Below are 18876 nucleotides of genomic sequence, written 5' to 3'. Positions count from 1 at the left end.
TTGGCTTTTTTCCCTCTGCGTGATAACTGAGATTTATCTATGTTGTGTGTATTTATACTTTTCCTTTTTATTGTTGGATAACATTCCATTCAATGGATATACCACAGTTTATCTCTTCACCTGTTTTTGGATATTGGGTTGTTTGAGTTTTTGGTTTTTATGAATGAAGCTGCTGTTAACATTCAGGTACCAAGTTTCCACTTCTCTTGGGTATAAATATCTAGGGGTGGAATTGCTAAGTGTTATGGCAGGTATATAGTTTTATAAGAACTTGCCAAACTTCTTTTCCAAAATGGTTGTACCATTTTACGTTTTCATCAGTAACGTTTGAGTGTTCCATTGCTTTACATCCTTTTCAACCTTTGATATTGTTAGTCTTTTTAATTTTAACAATTCTAGTGGGTGTATAGTTGTAATATAAGTTTTAAAATATTTATTTCCCAAGTAGCTAAAATTAAGGAAAAGTTTAGAGTTGGATAGTGATAAGCTTCATATTATCCATAAAATTTGATAATCTCAAATCATTCTTTTTTCTAAAGCTTTTATATAATTGAGATTTCAGAACAATATAAAAATGCATCACATACTTTTCAGCTCCATTGTAATCTCCAATTAAGAGTAATAAGCTGTTCCAGCTGTTTGATAGAACATCAGATTATTTGGTATTTCTTTTGTTTTCAATTTAATATAATCCAAATTTTACCTATAAAACTTACATATTTAAATAGGGATATGTATTTTTGGGGATAAAAAGTATTCTAATGATAATGAAAAAATATTCTAATGATAGTTATAGCCATCATTCATTGAATATTAGTTATATGCCAGACCTAAGGGCTTTATATATATAACCTCATTTAGTTCTTACAAAGGGAAATATGTATTTCCATTTTACAAGGAAGGCAATTAGGGCACTGAGAGAGATGAATTTCATAAGGTTAAAAAATACTTGAATCAGGACTTCTGTGGTGGCACAGTGGTTAAGAATGCACCTGCCAATGCAGGGGACACGGGTTCGAGCCCTGGTCCGGGAAGATCCCTCATGCTGCAGAGCAACTAAGCCCGTGTGCCACAACTACTGAACCCGCATGCCCTAGAGCCCATGCTCTGCAACAAGAGAAGCCACGGCAATGAGAAGACCGAGCACCCCAACGAAGAGTAGCCCCCACTCTCCGCAACTAGAGAAAGCCCACGCACAGCAACAAAGACCCAAGGCAGCCAAAAATAAAAATAATTTAAAAATTAAAAAAAAGACTTGAATCAATAGATTAATAAAAGAACAAGTGAATTAGAAGAAAAAAGATTTTGGAGTCCATTTTATGGAGCCTAAAATCTTTCAACTTGGCTTTGATGACATTGGATTACTGAAAAATGAAAATATTTACTTCAGAGAACTGAGTGGCCCCTAGATTTTGTACAGAAAATTGTAATTTAACTTTTTGACCTTTCTAGTAATTTTTTTGCCTTATAGTATAAAATTTAGTTACTAATTTTGTAACTAGTTTGTTTGTTACTAGTGTAGAATTAAATGCTCTCAAGTATATGACCTCATAAAGATTTAGTAACAAATTACTTTTGTTATGCTGAATAAGAAAAAAGTTGCATATAATACAGTTTTAGCACAGTATCCAGTGTGTGAATGATTTAATGAAATATTTGAACCTTTTTGTTTTGTTTTGTTTTGTCTTGTTTTGTTTCCAGGAAGGTTATGTTCAAAAGAAAAAGGAACTATGGGGAATCTGTATCTTTATTGCAGCAGTTGACCTAGATGAGATGCCGTTCACTTTCACTGAGCTGCAGAAAAACATTGAAACCAGGTAAAATTTCTTATATTAATATAGGCCTCTGCCATTAAAGAAAACGATTTCTGAACTGTCATTTTAATAGACTTTAGGGAATTAGTGGGAAATGCTAAAATTAAATAAAACATAGAAAACTTAGGTCAACTAGTGGACTCCTGTTCTCCATTAGAGCCCTTAATGAAGGTGTATTTATGCCGCACTTTCTTAAAAATGTAGCAGTTTGTGTCCTGGGAAAATTTCCATTGTGTCTCTCACTATCTGTAAACTTTCTTAATTGTAGCTATTGATAAAGTGGACAAAAAAAGCAAAGATTTATGAAGTAGACTTACTATATATTAAAACCTTTGTAAAAGTAGTGTGAGTCTATCTTAAAGGAAATTTAGTTGATTTATTAAAGTTTAAGATTATTTAATATAATAGATATTATAATTATATATGTTTTGAGACTGTATGTTCAGTTGAGTATCTATTATAATACTTGTCCCTGTAATTACTTAATTAACGTCTGTATTGAGTTTCTAAGCCTAACAAGAGTGGTTTACTGTTTCCAACAAGTCAAGAGAAGCCTTCTGGGAATTCCAGTCATTTCTTTTGCAGTATGTTTATGAAATGTAACAGTAAATAATTTTACCAAAAAGATAGTAGTATGTGTTTTTTCTTGGATAAAACCATCTAGAGTTAGACATAATTGGTGTTTTGTGTAAATGAGATAAATTAAATTATTGCATGTTTTAGTAACTTTTTCTTATTACCTCTAAATAAAATGTGGAAACAAAGGCCTTGTATGTTCATATTTAACTTATTGAATATGAATTGGTTTACCTCTCAGAGATTTCACAGTTTAACTTTATTAACTAAAATCACTAAATCAAAATAGTTTTTATATAGCTGAAAAATAATCTAAATATAGAGGTAAAATTTTACGTTGATTTATTCATTTATTCAGCATATGTTTTCGTGACCTCTGAGGATTAGAAAGAGAATGAATGTTTGGGTTAAGATAGACTGGGTTTATTTTACAAGGTATATGACTTGGAGCAGATTGCTTATCCGTATTAAGTCTCGGGTTCCTTTCCTTTCCTGAGAAGTAAAAATTATTAACTGAATAGTTCTTGAGTCAATGCCTGTAACACCATAGGTGCTGATGAGGTCTTGATCTCTTTTTTTCTGTAGATTCCTCCTATTACCCGCCCACCCCCCTTAAACAAAAAGGGGGAAGGAAACAAAACTTACCAACTGCTAGGCGCTGTGTTACTCTACTAGGTTCTAATGATATAGAGGTGAGATATGGTCTCTGACCTCAAGAAACTCATCCAGTTTAAATTAAACAGATGACTGCAATACAGTGTTATATAGCTATCCATAGACTGCTAAATAAATATGACAGAGAAAGTCTATTATATCCTTTATCTATAAGGTGAAAAAATTTTCCTGGAAAAGATTTTCCTAAACTTTTTCTCTGAGTATTCATAGAGCAACTCTGATTTATAAAATGGGCATATCATAAGTAATATCACTACAATAATTATAGTAATGTATTTGGTACAACTTTTTCTTAGGGCATCTCTCAGTGTTCTGATAACTATCCAGGAATGTTATCTAAACCACTGCTTCTTAAAAGTACTCTGGTGAAGGGCTAGTTTCTTTTCTTCCCAGTATGTCATAGACTGATGTTTTAAAAATAAGTAATATAAATTAATTACTAGAAAAATGAAACAAAAATCATACTAAACACAGGACTAAATTTTTTATTATTGGATTCAGCAGGCATTAAAATTAGTGTCAAGGGCTTCCCTGGTGGCGCAGTGGTTGAGAGTCCGCCTGCCGATGCAGGGGACACGGGTTCGTGCCCCGGTCCAGGAGGATCCCACATGCAGTAGAGCGGCTAGGCTTGTGAGCCATGGCCGCTGAGCCTGTGCTCTGCAACGGGAGAGGCCACAACAGTGAGAAGCCCGCGTACCGCAAAAAAAAAAAAAAAAAAAAAAAAAAAAGTGTCAAATTGCCATAAAAGTTTTTAAGTGTTTACCCTCAATTTCTGTACTTAATTGTGGACTGGTAAACAGTTTATGGACCATTATCAATCCATGGAGCACTGCTCCTAGAATATGTAGTTATCTACAGATCTGTGTGTTTTAATTATGGCTTTTTATGCCTGTCTGCCTGCCTTCCTCTCACCTTCCTGCCTTCACTTCTTTCCTTCAGAGGAGGACTACAGAAGGAATAGAGACTCACTTAAGTTACCCCCAGAAAAAGAAGGCTTTTTAGTAACAATTCACAGTTTTCATGGTGCTCCATGGATAGGTATTGCCATATATCTCAAAACTGGAAGTGAGAGTGGTTCCTGAATAAATGCCATTCTAAGTTTGATTTCTTTTTTTCAGCATGTTAGCTCCATTCTTTTTCTTTTTTTAAAGGATCGATTTTTATTTATCTATTTATTTTTGGTTGCATTGAGTCTTCGTTGCTGCGTGTGGGCTTTCTCTAGTGGCATCGAGCAGGGGCTACTCTTCATTGCAGTGTGCGGGCTTCTCATTGCTGTGGAGCATGGTCTCTAGATGCGTGGGCTTCAGTAGTTGTGGCGTGTGGGCTTGGTTGCTCCGTGGTGTGTGGGATCTTCCTGGACCGAGGCTTGAACCCGTGTCCCCTGCGTTGGCAGGTGGATTCTTAAACCACTGCGCCACCAGGGAAGTCCCCATTCTTTTTCTTTTCTAAGCAGCATCATGATTATCTACTCTGTATCATTTCTATTCCTCCTTTATTTGCTTTCCCACAAAGCCTGTCATGGCTGCCCCAATCCCTTCTATATCAGTGGAACTTTTCATAACCTTCTTTTTTGTTCTGTGCCCTCTGCTGATTAGCTGAGGCTTTTATTTTTCCAGTTCCCAAGATAAATGTCTGAGTGGTACAGCCCTCTTTTTGGAATGAAGCCTGTAGCTCACTGGTTGCTAGACAGCCTATGGATGGGTCTAGTGACTACCCTGTAGTTCAGTTAGCTGCTTTGGTATAACTCCTTAGACAAACTTGATTAGAAGTGAGTATGTGAGGTGCAGTTGATGATTGCTATCTGTAGTGCCCTATGTTTCAGAAGTCAAAAATGTATGTATTGATATTTCAAATAGGTTAATTTTATAGAAAACAATAAACAATGATTTAAAGTTACTATTTAAGCAACTTAAAATTTTTAATCAGTTTCCCTTTTCCCTTCCCCAACAATTCAGTCCTAAAACCGCTGGTGGGCTGAAGAAAGTAGGTGTGTGCATCTGTGGTGGGGAGCACTGTGGTGCCCAGAGAAGGATGCCAGAGCCAAAGTGGGATGAGGAGGTCATCCACCAGGGGCCTGGGGCTTCTTGACATGGGCTGCTTGCTGTGCAATGTCAGAGACCAAGCAGGGTGTGTGGGCAGCTGGTATAGGGAGTCATGGCACATTTGAGGTAAGGGCAGTCTGGGGTGAGGAGTCAGAGCCCTACTAGGGTGAGGACGGTATCCACGTGGAGGGGGGAGGGCAGTCCAGGTTGGGGGGAGTCAGTCTGAGCAGGAGAGGAGGGTGCCCATGTGGAGGAGTGGGTAGCTTGGTACTTATATAGGGGGATTGATTAAATGAGTAAATTAAAGATAAGTGGGTCCCAGGTTTCTCACTGTCAAAGAAGAGTTATGAATATGGAAAGGGAAACACTGGAAGGAACCCTGTAGTTTTTGTGTTGGAATTGGATAAATGGATGTGAACTTGTGATTTTAAAACATATAGATAGATACAGAAATAAATATATGTATATGTCTGTTATAACCCTTATTTTTTTTCTGTTCTTGATGATAAGTAGATGTAGGCATAGGTATATAGATATAGTGGTATATAGGTTGAAGACTAGTTGATTTTTTTCCTCTTTAAATTCTAGTAAAATGCAAAAACTAAGTTCCTTCCAAAGGATGTATAATAGTGATTTGGTGTAGAGCTAACAAGTGTTTTGAATTGAAATGTCTATGCTTTGAAAATGAAACAAAATGAATTTTTAAAGTTATGGATTCACTTTTTTCTAATCTTTCCTTTGTAGTGTCTATAAATTTTTTGACTTACTAAAAGAAATCGATACCAGTACCAAAGTTGATAATGTTATGTCAAGACTGTTGAAGAAGTATAATGTGTTGTGTGCACTCTACAGCAAATTAGAAAGGTAAAGTACAAATTTTATTAGGGTTACACCCTGCTTTTTTGTATCATTGTTCATGATTAGTTTCCATCTGGGAACTGTTACATTCTTAGTAAAGTTATTAAGTATTAGATTTGTCCCCTTAATATTCTTAACGTTCTTACTTGTCCAATCATATTCATTCTGAATGTTTCTTCCAAAATTACTTGTTTTACTCATGGTTCTCATTTTTTTTAAACAAACTTAAAGCTAGTTTCCACTTTAGCCTTCTCTGCCAGAAGACTTGTAGCTCTGAACGGAAGGGTGACCTAAATTTAAAATTCTTCCTAATGGTGATACTATGTCTAGAAAAAGAAAGCATGTTGGCACTGGAAGGTGTATGTGACCTATACTACTGAGCTATGACTTGTATTCTCCACAGTGGTTTAGAAGAAGTAGTTTTTTTGTGGAATATCCTTTAAGAAACTTCAGGCTATCAGCTGTTTTATTCCACATAAATTAAGAAACTACAACAAGCATTAATGAAGTGAATGATAGTACCCGCTATGTGTTAGATGCTAGGGATGTAAAATCATATGATACTATGATCATCAATTAGCTTATAGTAAATAACTAAATTATATCTTTAAATAAAAATAAGTGCAATAATCATTTGATGCGCTACTGTAGAGGATTATTTGTAAGAAGTAGATATTATGTTGTGGGCAAAATTCTGTGTATGTTTAAAGGTAAGGGGGCTTCCCTGGTGGCGCAGTGGTCGAGAGTCTGCCTGCCGATGCAGGGGACACAGGTTCATGCCCCGGTCCGGGAAGATCCCACATGCCGCGGAGCGGCTGGGCCCATGAGCCACGGCCGGTGAGCCTGCTTGTCCGGAGCCTGTTCTCCGCAACGGGAGAGGCTACAACAGTGAGAGAGGCCCGCGTACCGCAAAAAAAAAAAAAAAAAAAAAAAAAAAAAAAAAAGGTAAGAAGAATAATTATGGGGTGAAAAAACTATAGAAGAAGGCGATGTCTGAGTAGGGTTTAAAGGATAGATAGAAACTCAGCAAGCAAAATATGTGGAGACTAGGACTGAGTATCCTAGGCAGAGTGATTAGCATGTGTGCAAAGCCAGAGCAGTACTGTAAAGTATTTTGATATTGCTAATGGCTAAAAGGTAGGAGGGAATTAGACTGATAGTGAGCTTGGACTTTACCCAGCAGGAGATGGAGAGTCATTGATTTTAAGCTAGGGAGTGACACAGTCAGATATGGCCTTTAAAAGGTCACTCAGGCCTTTGCAAAAGGGATTTGGAATTTTTATTGACTAGTTATATGAGATAATTTTGTGTATATTGGCCTTGAAGTAGATCAATAGGATTTCTTCTCTCCTATATGGACCTTCTTTTGAAGAGCAGTTGGGAAGATTAACTGTGATACTAAAGTCTATTTACTTCAGGGTAGACTATATGTGTATATATGGCAATGTGCTGTGGTGATTATGATAACTTTTAAAAAGCTAAACAGATCTAGATATTAATAATAATTTTGTCATTCATTGACTGTGTGAGCTAGGGAAACATACTTAACGTCTTTAAACCTCAATTTGAATCTGTAAAATGTAGCTACTAATGCTCTCCTTGCAGAGTAATTGTAAGATAATGTTACTGGTTAGCTCACCTCCTAGCACATACCAAGTGCTAACTAAACAGTAGCTTTTAAAGCTATTATTAACTACATTAATGCTGTCACATAGAAACGTAAAAATGCAAGCCATATATATTTATTTATTTATTTATTATTTTTGGCTGTGTTGGGTCTTCGTTGCTGCACGTGGGCTTTCTCTAGTTGCAGCGAGTGGCGGCTACTCTTAGTTGTGCTGTGTGCACTTCTCATTGCGGTGGCTTCTCTTGTTGCGGAGCACGGGCTCTAGGCGCGTGGGCTTCAGTAGTTGTGGCTCACGGGCTCTAGAGTGCAGGCTCAGTAGTTGTGGTGCACGGGCTTAGTTGCTCTGTAGCATGTGGGATCTTCCCGGACCAGGGCTCGAACCCGTCTCCCCTGCATTGGCAGGCAGATTCTTAACCACTGCGCCACCAGGGAAGCCCAAGCCATATATTTTAAATATTCTAGTAGCTGCGTGACAAGTAAAAAGAAACAAGTGAAATTAATTTTAACATTTTATTTAACTCATATATCCCAAAATACCATATTTCAACACATAAATTTGTATACAGATGTTCATGGCAGCATTATTTATAATAGCCAAAAAGTGGAAACACCCTGAATGTCCATCAGCTGATGAATGGATAAACAAAATATGATCTTTCCATATGGTAGAATATTGTTCAGCCATAAAAGGGAATAAAGTTCTGCTACATGCTACAATATGGATGAACCTTGAAAACATTAAGCTAAGTGAAAGATACCAGACACAAAAGGCCACATATTTCATTTTATGATATGTCCAGAACAGGCATATCCATGAGATGGAAGATAGGTTAGTGATTGCTAGGGAATGGGAAGTGAAGGGAATGAGGAGTATCTGTTAAAAGATGTGGGGTTTCTTTTTGGGGTGATGGAAATTTTAGATAACGGTGATGATTACATAACAAAGCGAATACTAAAAACTACTGAATTTATACACTTCAAAATGATGAATTTTATGTTAGGTAAATTATATTTCAACAGGAAAACATGAAACCAATAGAGAAGTTTTACATTCTTTTTCTCATACTAAGTATTTTTTTTAACATTTTGGTGTGTAATTTACATTTACAGCACAACTTCATTTGTACTAGCCAAAAACATTTCAGGTGTTCAGTAGCCATAGGAGCTTGTGGTTCACGTATTAGACAGCATAGATTTATATTGTATGTCATTACCTTTATGATAACATTCTATTCTGAGTTACATTAAATTACAAAATGATATAAAACAATGCATCTGACATTAAACATATTTTCTATAATTATAAAAATTCCCTCTTGATTACCATATGCTTTTTTTTAATATAAGATAGTAGTTTTCTCTATGTAAATTTTTGATCTACATATTTTTTGTGACTGGCTTCTTTCACTTAGCATGTTTTCATGGTTCATCCATGTTGTAGCATGTTTCAGTACTTCATTACTATTTATTATGGAATAATATTCCATTGTATGGCTATACCACATTTTATTTATTCATTCATCTACTTATAGTTATTTGGGTTATACAACCCAAATTGTGACACATGGGCCTAGCCGCTCCACGGCATGTGGGATCTTCCCAGACTGGGGCACGAACCCGCGTCCCCTGCATCGGCAGGCGGACTCGCAACCACTGCGCCACCAAGGAAGCCCCGGGTTGTATGTCTTTTAACATAGTTGACAGTATAAAGGAGAACAAGTGTATATTTATAGAGTTTGTTATAATAACTTTATTATATATCATTTTGTCTTCTCTTCATTTCTTTCCATGGATTTGATTTATCATCTTATGTCATGTGTTTACTCCAATACAGCTTTGATACTACCCACCTCTTTGTGCTGCTGTTGTCAAACACATTACATTTCATGTGTTAGAGGCCCAAGAATACAATATATACATATTGTGTTATGCAATTATATTTTATATCAATTAGGAGAAGAAAGGAGAAGAAATATGTAATTATACCATCTTTCATAATAACATAATTACCTTTACCAGTGCTCTTTGTTTATTCATGTGGATGTGAATTACTGTCTTGGGTCATTTGTTTTCAGCCTGAACTTTTACTATTTTTTTATAAGATGAGTTTGCACATTCTCTGTTTTTGTTTGAGACTATCTATTTCCATCACTTGTGAAAGGTAGTTTTGCTGTATATATGAGTCTTAGTTTACATTTTTTTTTCTTTCTTTGAGTATGTAGTCCCACTGCCTTCTGATCTTCATTGCTTCTGTTGAGAAGTCACCTGTTAATGTTATTGTGTTCCCTTGTATATGATAGATCATTTTTCTCTTGCTGCTTTCAGGATTTTCTCTTTGTCTTTCAACATTTATCCTATGATATATCTAGGTGTGAATCTCTTTACAGTTATTCAACTTGGAGGTTGTTCTGTTTCTTGGGTGTGTAGACTTGGGAGTTTTCAGCCATTATTTACAAAAAAATTTTTTTTTCTCTCTCTCCATTCTTTTCTGGTACTCCCATTACACATATATTCATGTATCTTTTGGTGTCCAAAAAATACACCAATATATTTTTTGGTGAGCCTCTTCTGCGAGCCTCTTCATTTTTCTTCTTCTTTTATCTCCTTCAAACCACATAATCTCTTTTGATCTGTCTTCAAGTTTAGTGCTTCTTTTTTTCTGCCAGCTCAGATCTACTTTTGAGTCCCTCTAGTGAATTTTTTATTTTGGTAATTATACTTTTCAACTCAAATTGCCATTTGGTTCTTTTAAAGTAATTTCTGTCTCTTTATTGATAATCCTCTGTTGGTTGAGACATTGTCAGCATACCTTTTTTTCTTCTTTAAGCATGATTTCCGTTAGTCCTTTGAACATATTTATAATAGCTGTTTTGAAGTCTTTGTTAAGTCTGACACTTTGGTTCTCTTAAATACAATTTCTGTTATCTGCTTTTTTCCCTATGTAGAGGTCACACTTTCCTGCTTCTTTGCATATTTCATATTTATTTTTGAAAACCGGATATTTTTGATAACATTGTAGTAACTCTGGGAGCTGATTCTTTTCTCTCGTGGGGCTTGCTGCTGTTGTTTTGTCTTTGTTATTTGTTTAGTGGCTTAGCTGTACTATCTCAATGAAGTCTTTTTCTCCCACAGTGTGTAGCCTCTGATCTTGCTCCTTAGAGTAGCCTTGGACAGGTGCATAGTCACTCAGAGCTGACAGTGGTTTTCGCTGGGTTCTCTTTTGACTATCTTTTCCCTGTTCTTAAGCTAACTGCCTCTGTTGATATCACACCTAGTTGCTACCTCTCACTAATTGCCGACTGATTGCTTTATTGTTTTTTTTTATAAATGTATTTATTTATTTTTGGCTGCCTTGGGTCTTCACGGCTGCATGCGGGCTTTTCTCTAGTAGCAGCGAGTGGGGTCTACTCTTCGCTGCAGTGCCTAGTCTTCTCATTGCGGTAGCTTCTCTTGTTGCGGAGCACAGGCTCTAGGTGTGCGGGCTTCCGTAGTCGTGGCTTGTGGGCTCTAGAGCACAGGCTCCGTAGTGGTGGCACACGGGCTTAGTTGCTCCGCGGCATGTGGGATCTTCCCGGACCAGGGCTCGAACCCATGTCCCCTACACTGGCAGGCGGATTCGTAACCACTGCACCACCAGGGAAGTCCTGCTTTATTGTTTTTGACAATGCTCTGGGTCACAAGTTGCTTTACAGTCTAATCCAATTAAATTCGGCTCCCTCTGCAGGAGTAGTATTTGAGGCTAGCCTTGAGGCTTATTTTGATACTAGGAGAGCTATTCTTAGCTGTTTCTTTCCCTGGTTCTCTCCTAGATGATCTAGGAGTTAGCATTTTGCTCTCATAAGATCTGTTGGCTTTCTCTTACTTGCTTCCACCAAAGTCTGTATTGCTTTCAACAGTTCTCTTATTCTTGAACATCCCCACCCTCCATTCCAAATGAGTTCCCTTGGGGAGAGCTCAAGGCTCTGTGTTCTTAGGGCCTTCCTCTCCCTTAGGCACCACTTCTGTGCCACTGCTTGGGAGGTCAGGATGGGGACAGTGGTCTCTTCTCTTCGAGTGATACCTCTGTTTTAAGAGTAGGGCACTGAGAAGAGGCAATAGCCCCTGGTCTTCCCAGATTGCCTTTCTTGGCTGGAACCTCTGTCCTATGAGCTGCTCAGCAAGAGAAGTCAGTATTTTTGATGTGCTCTGTGCCTGGAGTAAAACTTTACCCTATGAGTGGGGGCTAAGCGGAAGACAGGAGCCCCAGACCTCTCAGCTCCTCTAGCTTGGGATAGACTTTCTGCAACACAGATCTGGGGGCGATGAGAAATTCTGGGAGCGTACTCTTCCCAGAGAGATAGTTCTAGGCTGGGAGCTGGAGAGAGAAGAGCCCTGTGTCTTGGCTACACCTAGCAGGGGTAGAGCTTTGTTATGCTGAGCTAGAGAGGAGGAGGAAATGAGTTTTGCTTTGAATTCTACAGGCTGTCATTGTTCTTACCAAGATTTAGTAGAAGAAATATTTCCTTTTTTTGTTGTATGCCCTTAGGAAAATTTCCAGAGACTTTAAATGGTTTTTTAAAAATAGTTTTACCAATTGTAGTTACTATATTAGGAAACAGGTCTGCAGAGAACCTTACTCCACCATTCCAGAAGTCATTGTCCTAAATAGGTAGGTTTTATACAGTAAGTCCCCTACATATGAATGAGTTCCATTCCGAGAACACGTTCGTAGGTCCAATTTGTTTGTAAAGTCCAGCAAAGTTAGCCTAGGTACCCAACTAACACAATTGGCTACATAGTACTGTACTGTAAAAGGTTTATAATACTTTTCACACAAATAATACAAAAAAAATAAACAAACACAAAAAAATAAAGAAAACATTTTTAATCTTACAGTACAGTACCTTGAAAAGTACAGTAGTACCAGCTACGTCACTGCTACTTTTACGCTTGCTTCCAGACATCCTGGCCTTGAAATAAAGATAATCTACTACTGTACTCTATACAGTACTGTACAGTAAAGTACACAAAGCACAACCACTTGTATGCACACAAGTGACATGTATGCCAGACACGTGAACTGACTTACATGATTGGACGTGTAAACTCACGTTCACATCTTTGAAAGTTTGCAACTTGAAAGTTTGCAACTTGAAGGTTCGTGTATAGGGGACTTACTGTAGTACTTTCAGTTGTGTTATTTCAGTGACACTATTAGTTAAATAAGCTTTTATGACCTGATCTGAGATTCTAACCAGATCAAGGTTCAATTACAGAATGTATTCCAAGTTAGAAATGCACATATTGAATCCAGTCTTTTTGTAATTAGATATTACGGTGATATGTGAAATGTCATAAATTGGAAATGTCTACTTTAACTTTGTTTTATAATACTGTACTTGAGAAAAAATGTATCCTTCTTAAAATAAGATGAATAAAACATGATAAAACTGATTTCTAAATTATGAAAAAAATTTTAAAGTAAGTTTTAAAAAAGCCATAATGTTAACATAATTATTTTTTCCTTTCAGAACATGTGAACTTATATATTTGTCACAACCCAGCAGTTCGTAAGTACCTCAGAGTATGTTATTTTTCACCTTTGGGTTTTTTTTTTTTAGAGATTTTTGTGGGATAATCCCAAACACGTTGATAGTTTCAGGATTAGTTTGACTGACTGTTCTATCATACTTCATAAATTAAGGTCATAGATTTAAGCCATACACGGATTATTTATCTTTTCACAAAGAAAATTATATGAAATACATGCCTTTTACTACAAGGGAGAACTAATAAGGTTGAAGTTAATTCAGAGCAACATTTTACCAGCTCTGGGAAAAATGCCAATTCATTGACAAAATCTTTTTTCAGAGTATATTGTAGGCATTTTATTAACTAAGACTCAGAGCATAACTTTTGAGTAAGAATAAACATGAACGTCTATATTAAAATTTCCAAGTAGTCTTTTTAAATGTATGATACATGTTCCAACAGTATACCATTGTAAGAGCTCTAGAGTTTTTCTTCGGAAACAGAACGAGTAGCATGTGAGATTTTCTGCCTCATTGAAGTAATAATACTGAAGATGATTGATACAAAGGGAAATTGTGATTAATTAATTAACTCTATTAATTCCACTTGTTAATTCCAGCAAGTGAATAACTTAACGTTTATGAAGACATAGTGTTAATTTGGTAGAGTCACCCAAACCTCTGTTTTTCTGCTTACAGAAAATTGATTTTAATTAGAAAAGAGAGCAGAAAAGCATTAATTGGAAGCCATGTATGTCATATTATACCACTTTCTGTGCATATTTTTAGATTACAGTAGAAGATATTCAATATTTTCTTTAAAAAATGTATACTACTCTGGGAAAATATAAATAACATGGTAAAAACACTAACTGAATTGAGACAAATTGAATTCATGTGTAAATTGTGCATTTAAGATGGACTGTATTCTATTATGCGATCAACTCTGGTCTATAATTGTAAAAAAATGAAAAAAAAAGGTGTAGTTGGAAAACAGTGAGATTTTTTTCTTCTTTCTATTTGTTTATTAGGATATCTACGGAAATAAATTCTATGTTGGTGCTAAAAGTTTCTTGGCTCACATTTTTACTAGCTAAAGGTAAAGTCATTATGTTTGTTACATACTAATGTTTCAAATGTAATAATTGATAATTCTTTCAAGTAATTTCAAAATTTTAATTCTATTTAATATTGTTCCTCCTTCCCCCTAGTTCTTTGTGTGACTTTTTTTTTTGTGTGTGTGTGTGTGTGACTTTTTAACTGTTAGCAAGTTCTTGTAATTCTGATACTGGAGGCAACCTTGAAAATGTCTCATTTCATTTCTTTTTCTAATATTTTTCATTCTTTCCTATTTTTAAGAATAATGTTACTGTTTTTATAAAAGTGATATATATTCATGATAAAGAATGCAAATAATACAACAAAGCACAAAGAAAAATCTAGAAAAATTACCCAAAACCCACCTAGAAATAATCATCATTAAAATCATGTGGTTGTATGCACAAAAATGTATCTGGAATAAGATTCTGATTAAAAAAGGTGGGTGGGTGAGTGTACTCACAAACATATATATAAGTTTCTAAAAATAATATATTATTGTGCTATGTTTAAAATATAAAAATTAATTTTACTCAAATTTTATAGAAGAAAATAAGAGAAATGGAAAGAATTGCTTAAATTTATATGTTTTGTCACTTAAGCAGTATTATTTCTTAAAATATTTCTCTAAGATTATGAAAACATTAAGAGGTTAGAATCTGTATTTAACTTTATGTTTTGAGTTAAAGCAATATATATTAATCTGCTCTGAAGAAAAAGAATTTTCACTCTTCCTGTCACCTTCCTATTCCCTACTTTCAGATTTGCTTATTTTTTGTTATCATTACATTACCAAAGATTATAATATTTACATTCTGTTCTGTAATTATAATTATCACAGTTGTTTTGTCTCATTTATGTATTTAAAATGGATTCTAAGCTTATTGTCACTCTTGTATCATAGCTTCTCCATTTCTGAGTTCTTTATGTTGGTCTATCCTTAGCTGACTAGATTTTACCATGAAGGAGTTTTTCAAAAAAGCCTTTTTGGCGCCATGTTTTCTATGTTTGACATGTTTATGAACCATGTCTGTAGTCTTTAGACTTGAAGGACAACTTGGTTGAGTATTCTGTTCTTGTATCATGTTTTTTTTTTCCTCAGGACACTATTTTCTGGAATTGAACATTGCTGTTGAGAAATTTGAGACTAGCTTAATTTCCACCCCCCCTCATTTTCTTCCTTGAATATTTAAAGAATTCCTTTTTTAAAAAATTGAGATTTAATACATTAACCAGAAAGTTTCTATACCTCCAGTATTGGGATTATTAGTGGTTTAGCAGTCAGATGCCAATAAGATAGAAAATGAATCAAATTAAACTTCTCTTTTAAAAATACTGCACAACATAGAGCCATAAGCAAATATGTCATAGCTATATGATTTGTATATTTTGTGTAGCTACACTGTTTTTTTCTTAGGTGTTTATTATATGCATAAATTTCCTTATATACAGCTCTTTATAATAAATATACAGCTCTTTAGTTGTATATTATATAAACTTTTAGGATTTTGTGCTAAATAATTGCTTTATAGATGACTTTACAATTATATACTAATTTTATTATTTCTTAATGGCTTTGGTTATTAATATTTTGGAGTGGGTTGAAATTGAAAATATATGAGGTTTCATAAATAAATAGAACTGAAGACTAACGTGTATCATTCTTCAAAATGATTTTCAGAGGTAGTAAATTTTATAACTTTTACCAAAACCAGAAGTGAGTTTAAAGAAGGAAAAATCAAAATAAATTTAGACATAGGGACTGAATTATTATAATAATACCTAAATGTAAAATTCTCATGGTAGACTTACACTTCATTTATAATTTTTTTTAGTAAATTTATTTGTTTTATTTATTTATTTTTGGCTGCATTGGGTCTTTGTTGTGTGGGCTTTCTCTAGTTGCAGTGAGCGAGGACTACTCTTCGTTGCAGTGCACTGGCTTCTCATTGCAGTGGCTTCTCTTGTTGTGGAGCACAGGCTCTAGGCACATGGGCTTCAGTAGTTGTGGCAGGTGGGCTCAGTAGTTGTGGCTCACGGGCTCTAGAGCACAGGCTGTGTAGTTGTGGTGCACAGGCTTAGTTGCTCCATGGCATATGGGATCTTCCCAGACCAGGGCTCGAACCCGTGTCCCCTGCATTGGCAGGCAGATTCTTAACCACTGTGCCACCAGGAAGTCCCCATTTATAATTTTATAACTTTATATATTTTTATATATTGAACATCTGACTGAATTTTTGCAAAAAAAAAAAGATCTTTAACATGCTCTAGTGATTGTTGCATAAATGAGTATATGGATACAGCCATACCCACAATTTTCCCTGACTTGAAGACCTCAATCTCTACCTTAAGATGTGGACCTTCTTTGTTTTCAGGGCAAGTTTTACAAATGGAAGATGATCTGGTGATCTCATTTCAGTTAATGCTGTGTGTCCTTGACTATTTTATCAAACTCTCACCTCCTGCATTACTCAAAGAACCATATAGTAAGTATTTTAAGTAATTTATGCCCCTCCTACTTCATCATTCAACAGTTTTTTACGGACTTACACTAGATCCAAAACATGGTTCTAGAGCCAAGGGAATAATAAAAAAGAAATCAGACATGGGTTCTACCCTTAAGTAGTATAAGATATAGAAGGAGAGATAAGTAAGCAAGTAATTAGAGTATATGGTTGAAAATAGTCTGGGCCAAAATATAGCAAATACTATGGGAGTTGAGGAGATGAGAAAGTTTTCCTAGCTGAGAAAGACCAAGGAAGACCATAAAAAAGTGGTGGCATTTGAACTGAATGTTGAAGGAGTAGTTAGGGTTTGAGTGTTGTGGTAAGTTGGGAGACTGCACTCCCAGTAAAGAGAAAATCAAGAGGCAAGGCATAGATATGAATGAGACTGCATGGGGAAGACTAACCTGTTCTATAGGAATGGATTAACTAAATATTTATTATTGGAAGCTATAATGATTATGTGACTGATTTTTTTTTTGCATATGAACTGTAATTGATCCACTTCGGTGGGTGATGAGATGGGAGGTGTATTTAAATAATAGCTATTGCTGAAATAATTAGATAGCATTAAGCAAAGACAAGTATATTCCTCTTAGAATGGAATTGCTCCCTTTGGTGGCATGTAGAGTAGGATTTAAAATCACTTAATACACTATAAAGAAATGTAAACTTAACTAAGGCTTAGCTGATTCCTTGCTCCTAAAATGTTGACAGTATTAGTCATACCGAAAATAATAGGGGAAAGATCAAAACATGGAAGTCTCAAAGTGTTGAAGTGGCTGAAAAGCTGAAGCCTGATTAATCTTCGTGAACAATAACTTCCTGGAAAAATGAAGCAGAATTTTGAAAAGACGTTGAACATGGCTTGACAGAAAAGGCAGGTCATTTAGCAGAAACCACATGTAAAACAGAGGGGAAAAAATAGAAAACAATATATTTTAAAAATTTCTGAATCTTTAAAAATTTCCTTTATATGCCTTTTCCTCACTTTTTATAAATGTTATAACTTTAAAAAGTTGATATATAACTTTAGCTTGACAGCCTTTGTTCTTTTGGATAATGTACATTTAATTCTGTAAGTGCCATGTTAAAGAGAAAGCAGGATAAGATGTTGAATTAACTGGCTATGGTAAACTTGCAATTAGCTTTTTATTATGAAGAATTTCAGTGAGCATAAAAGAAGAAAGTCATATAATAAGCCTCCATGTACTTATCACCTGCCCTCAATGCATAACTTATGGTCAACCCATAGTCCTATCTACTGCTCAGTTGTACCAGCTATATTATTTTGAAGCACACTTTTGCATACTGTTTCATCCCTATAAATTTCAGTATGTATCTCTGAAAGATAAAATCTTTTAAAAAAGCATGATGACAGTACCATTCTCACACCTAAAAATCAATTAATAGTGATTCTTTAATTCTACCAAATATCTAGTAAGTGTCCATATTTTCAATTGTTTTATAAAAGTAATTTAAAAAATTTTTACATGTTGACTAAATCAGAATCTAAATAAGATCTCTACTTTGTGATTGGTTGGTATGCTTTTAAGCCTTAAAAAGTTCCTCCTCCATCTATCTTTCTCTTTTTTCTTGTAATTTATTTATTAAATAATCAGGTGGTCTTGTTCTGTTGAGTTTTCCATGGTTTAATTTTTAGTGATTGCATCCTATGGTGTAGTCTTAACATGTTCCTCTATCCTGTCAGTTTCTTGTAAGGTGTTTGTTGGGCCTAGAGGCAGTTAATACTTTTTATACTTAGTCATCTGTAATCTCTTTAATAGCTGAATTCACATTCAGTTTGAATTGAAAATGCTCAAAATAATCCAGGGGATTTTTTAAAAATTACAATTTAGTGTCACATGAGTATATTTGTATGCTTAATTTTTTTAAAGCATCGTAATTTATTTGCTAAAACTTTAAAAAATTTATTTTTTATCCTGTATCTACAAATTGAATCCATAAATACATGCTTATTATTTTTAAGACTCTTTTAAGATAGAAAACATTTTTTCCCCTTGCAGACTAGTAGGATACACTTAATATTAGTTTATAAGTTGGCTATTTCCCTTGCATTTTTCATATTTGTCTGTGGGGTTTTAAATTTCTTTTTGGGCTAGTTGGGGGCAGAAGAGAATAGGGATGGTAACAACTATTACCAGTATATAA

The 18876-nt window shown here is 35.1% G+C and overlaps 1 protein-coding gene across 3 annotated transcripts in view; it reads left to right on the top strand.

The window, feature by feature from the left end:
* RB1 (RB transcriptional corepressor 1) overlaps positions 1 to 18876 on the top strand; it is a 132875-nt gene that overhangs the window by 28838 nt on the left and 85161 nt on the right. For 2 of the 3 annotated variants that reach the window (XM_081215123.1, XM_081215121.1), the window contains exons 3-7: positions 1702 to 1817; positions 5852 to 5971; positions 13103 to 13141; positions 14134 to 14201; positions 16576 to 16686. In XM_081215123.1, the coding sequence (XP_081071249.1) occupies positions 1702 to 1817; positions 5852 to 5971; positions 13103 to 13141; positions 14134 to 14201; positions 16576 to 16686 (454 nt within the window). Of the gene's footprint in view, positions 1 to 1701; positions 1818 to 5851; positions 5972 to 13102; positions 13142 to 14133; positions 14202 to 16575; positions 16687 to 18876 lie in introns of those variants that run through there. The other variant, XM_081215122.1, reaches the window with a different exon arrangement.

This window comes from Mesoplodon bidens (assembly GCF_964165515.1).
Source record: "Mesoplodon bidens genome assembly, chromosome: 17".
NCBI classification, from domain to species: Eukaryota; Metazoa; Chordata; class Mammalia; order Artiodactyla; family Ziphiidae; genus Mesoplodon; species Mesoplodon bidens.
The sequence above is the reverse complement of the archived record's forward strand: the minus strand, read 5'-3'. Positions and strand labels throughout refer to the sequence as shown.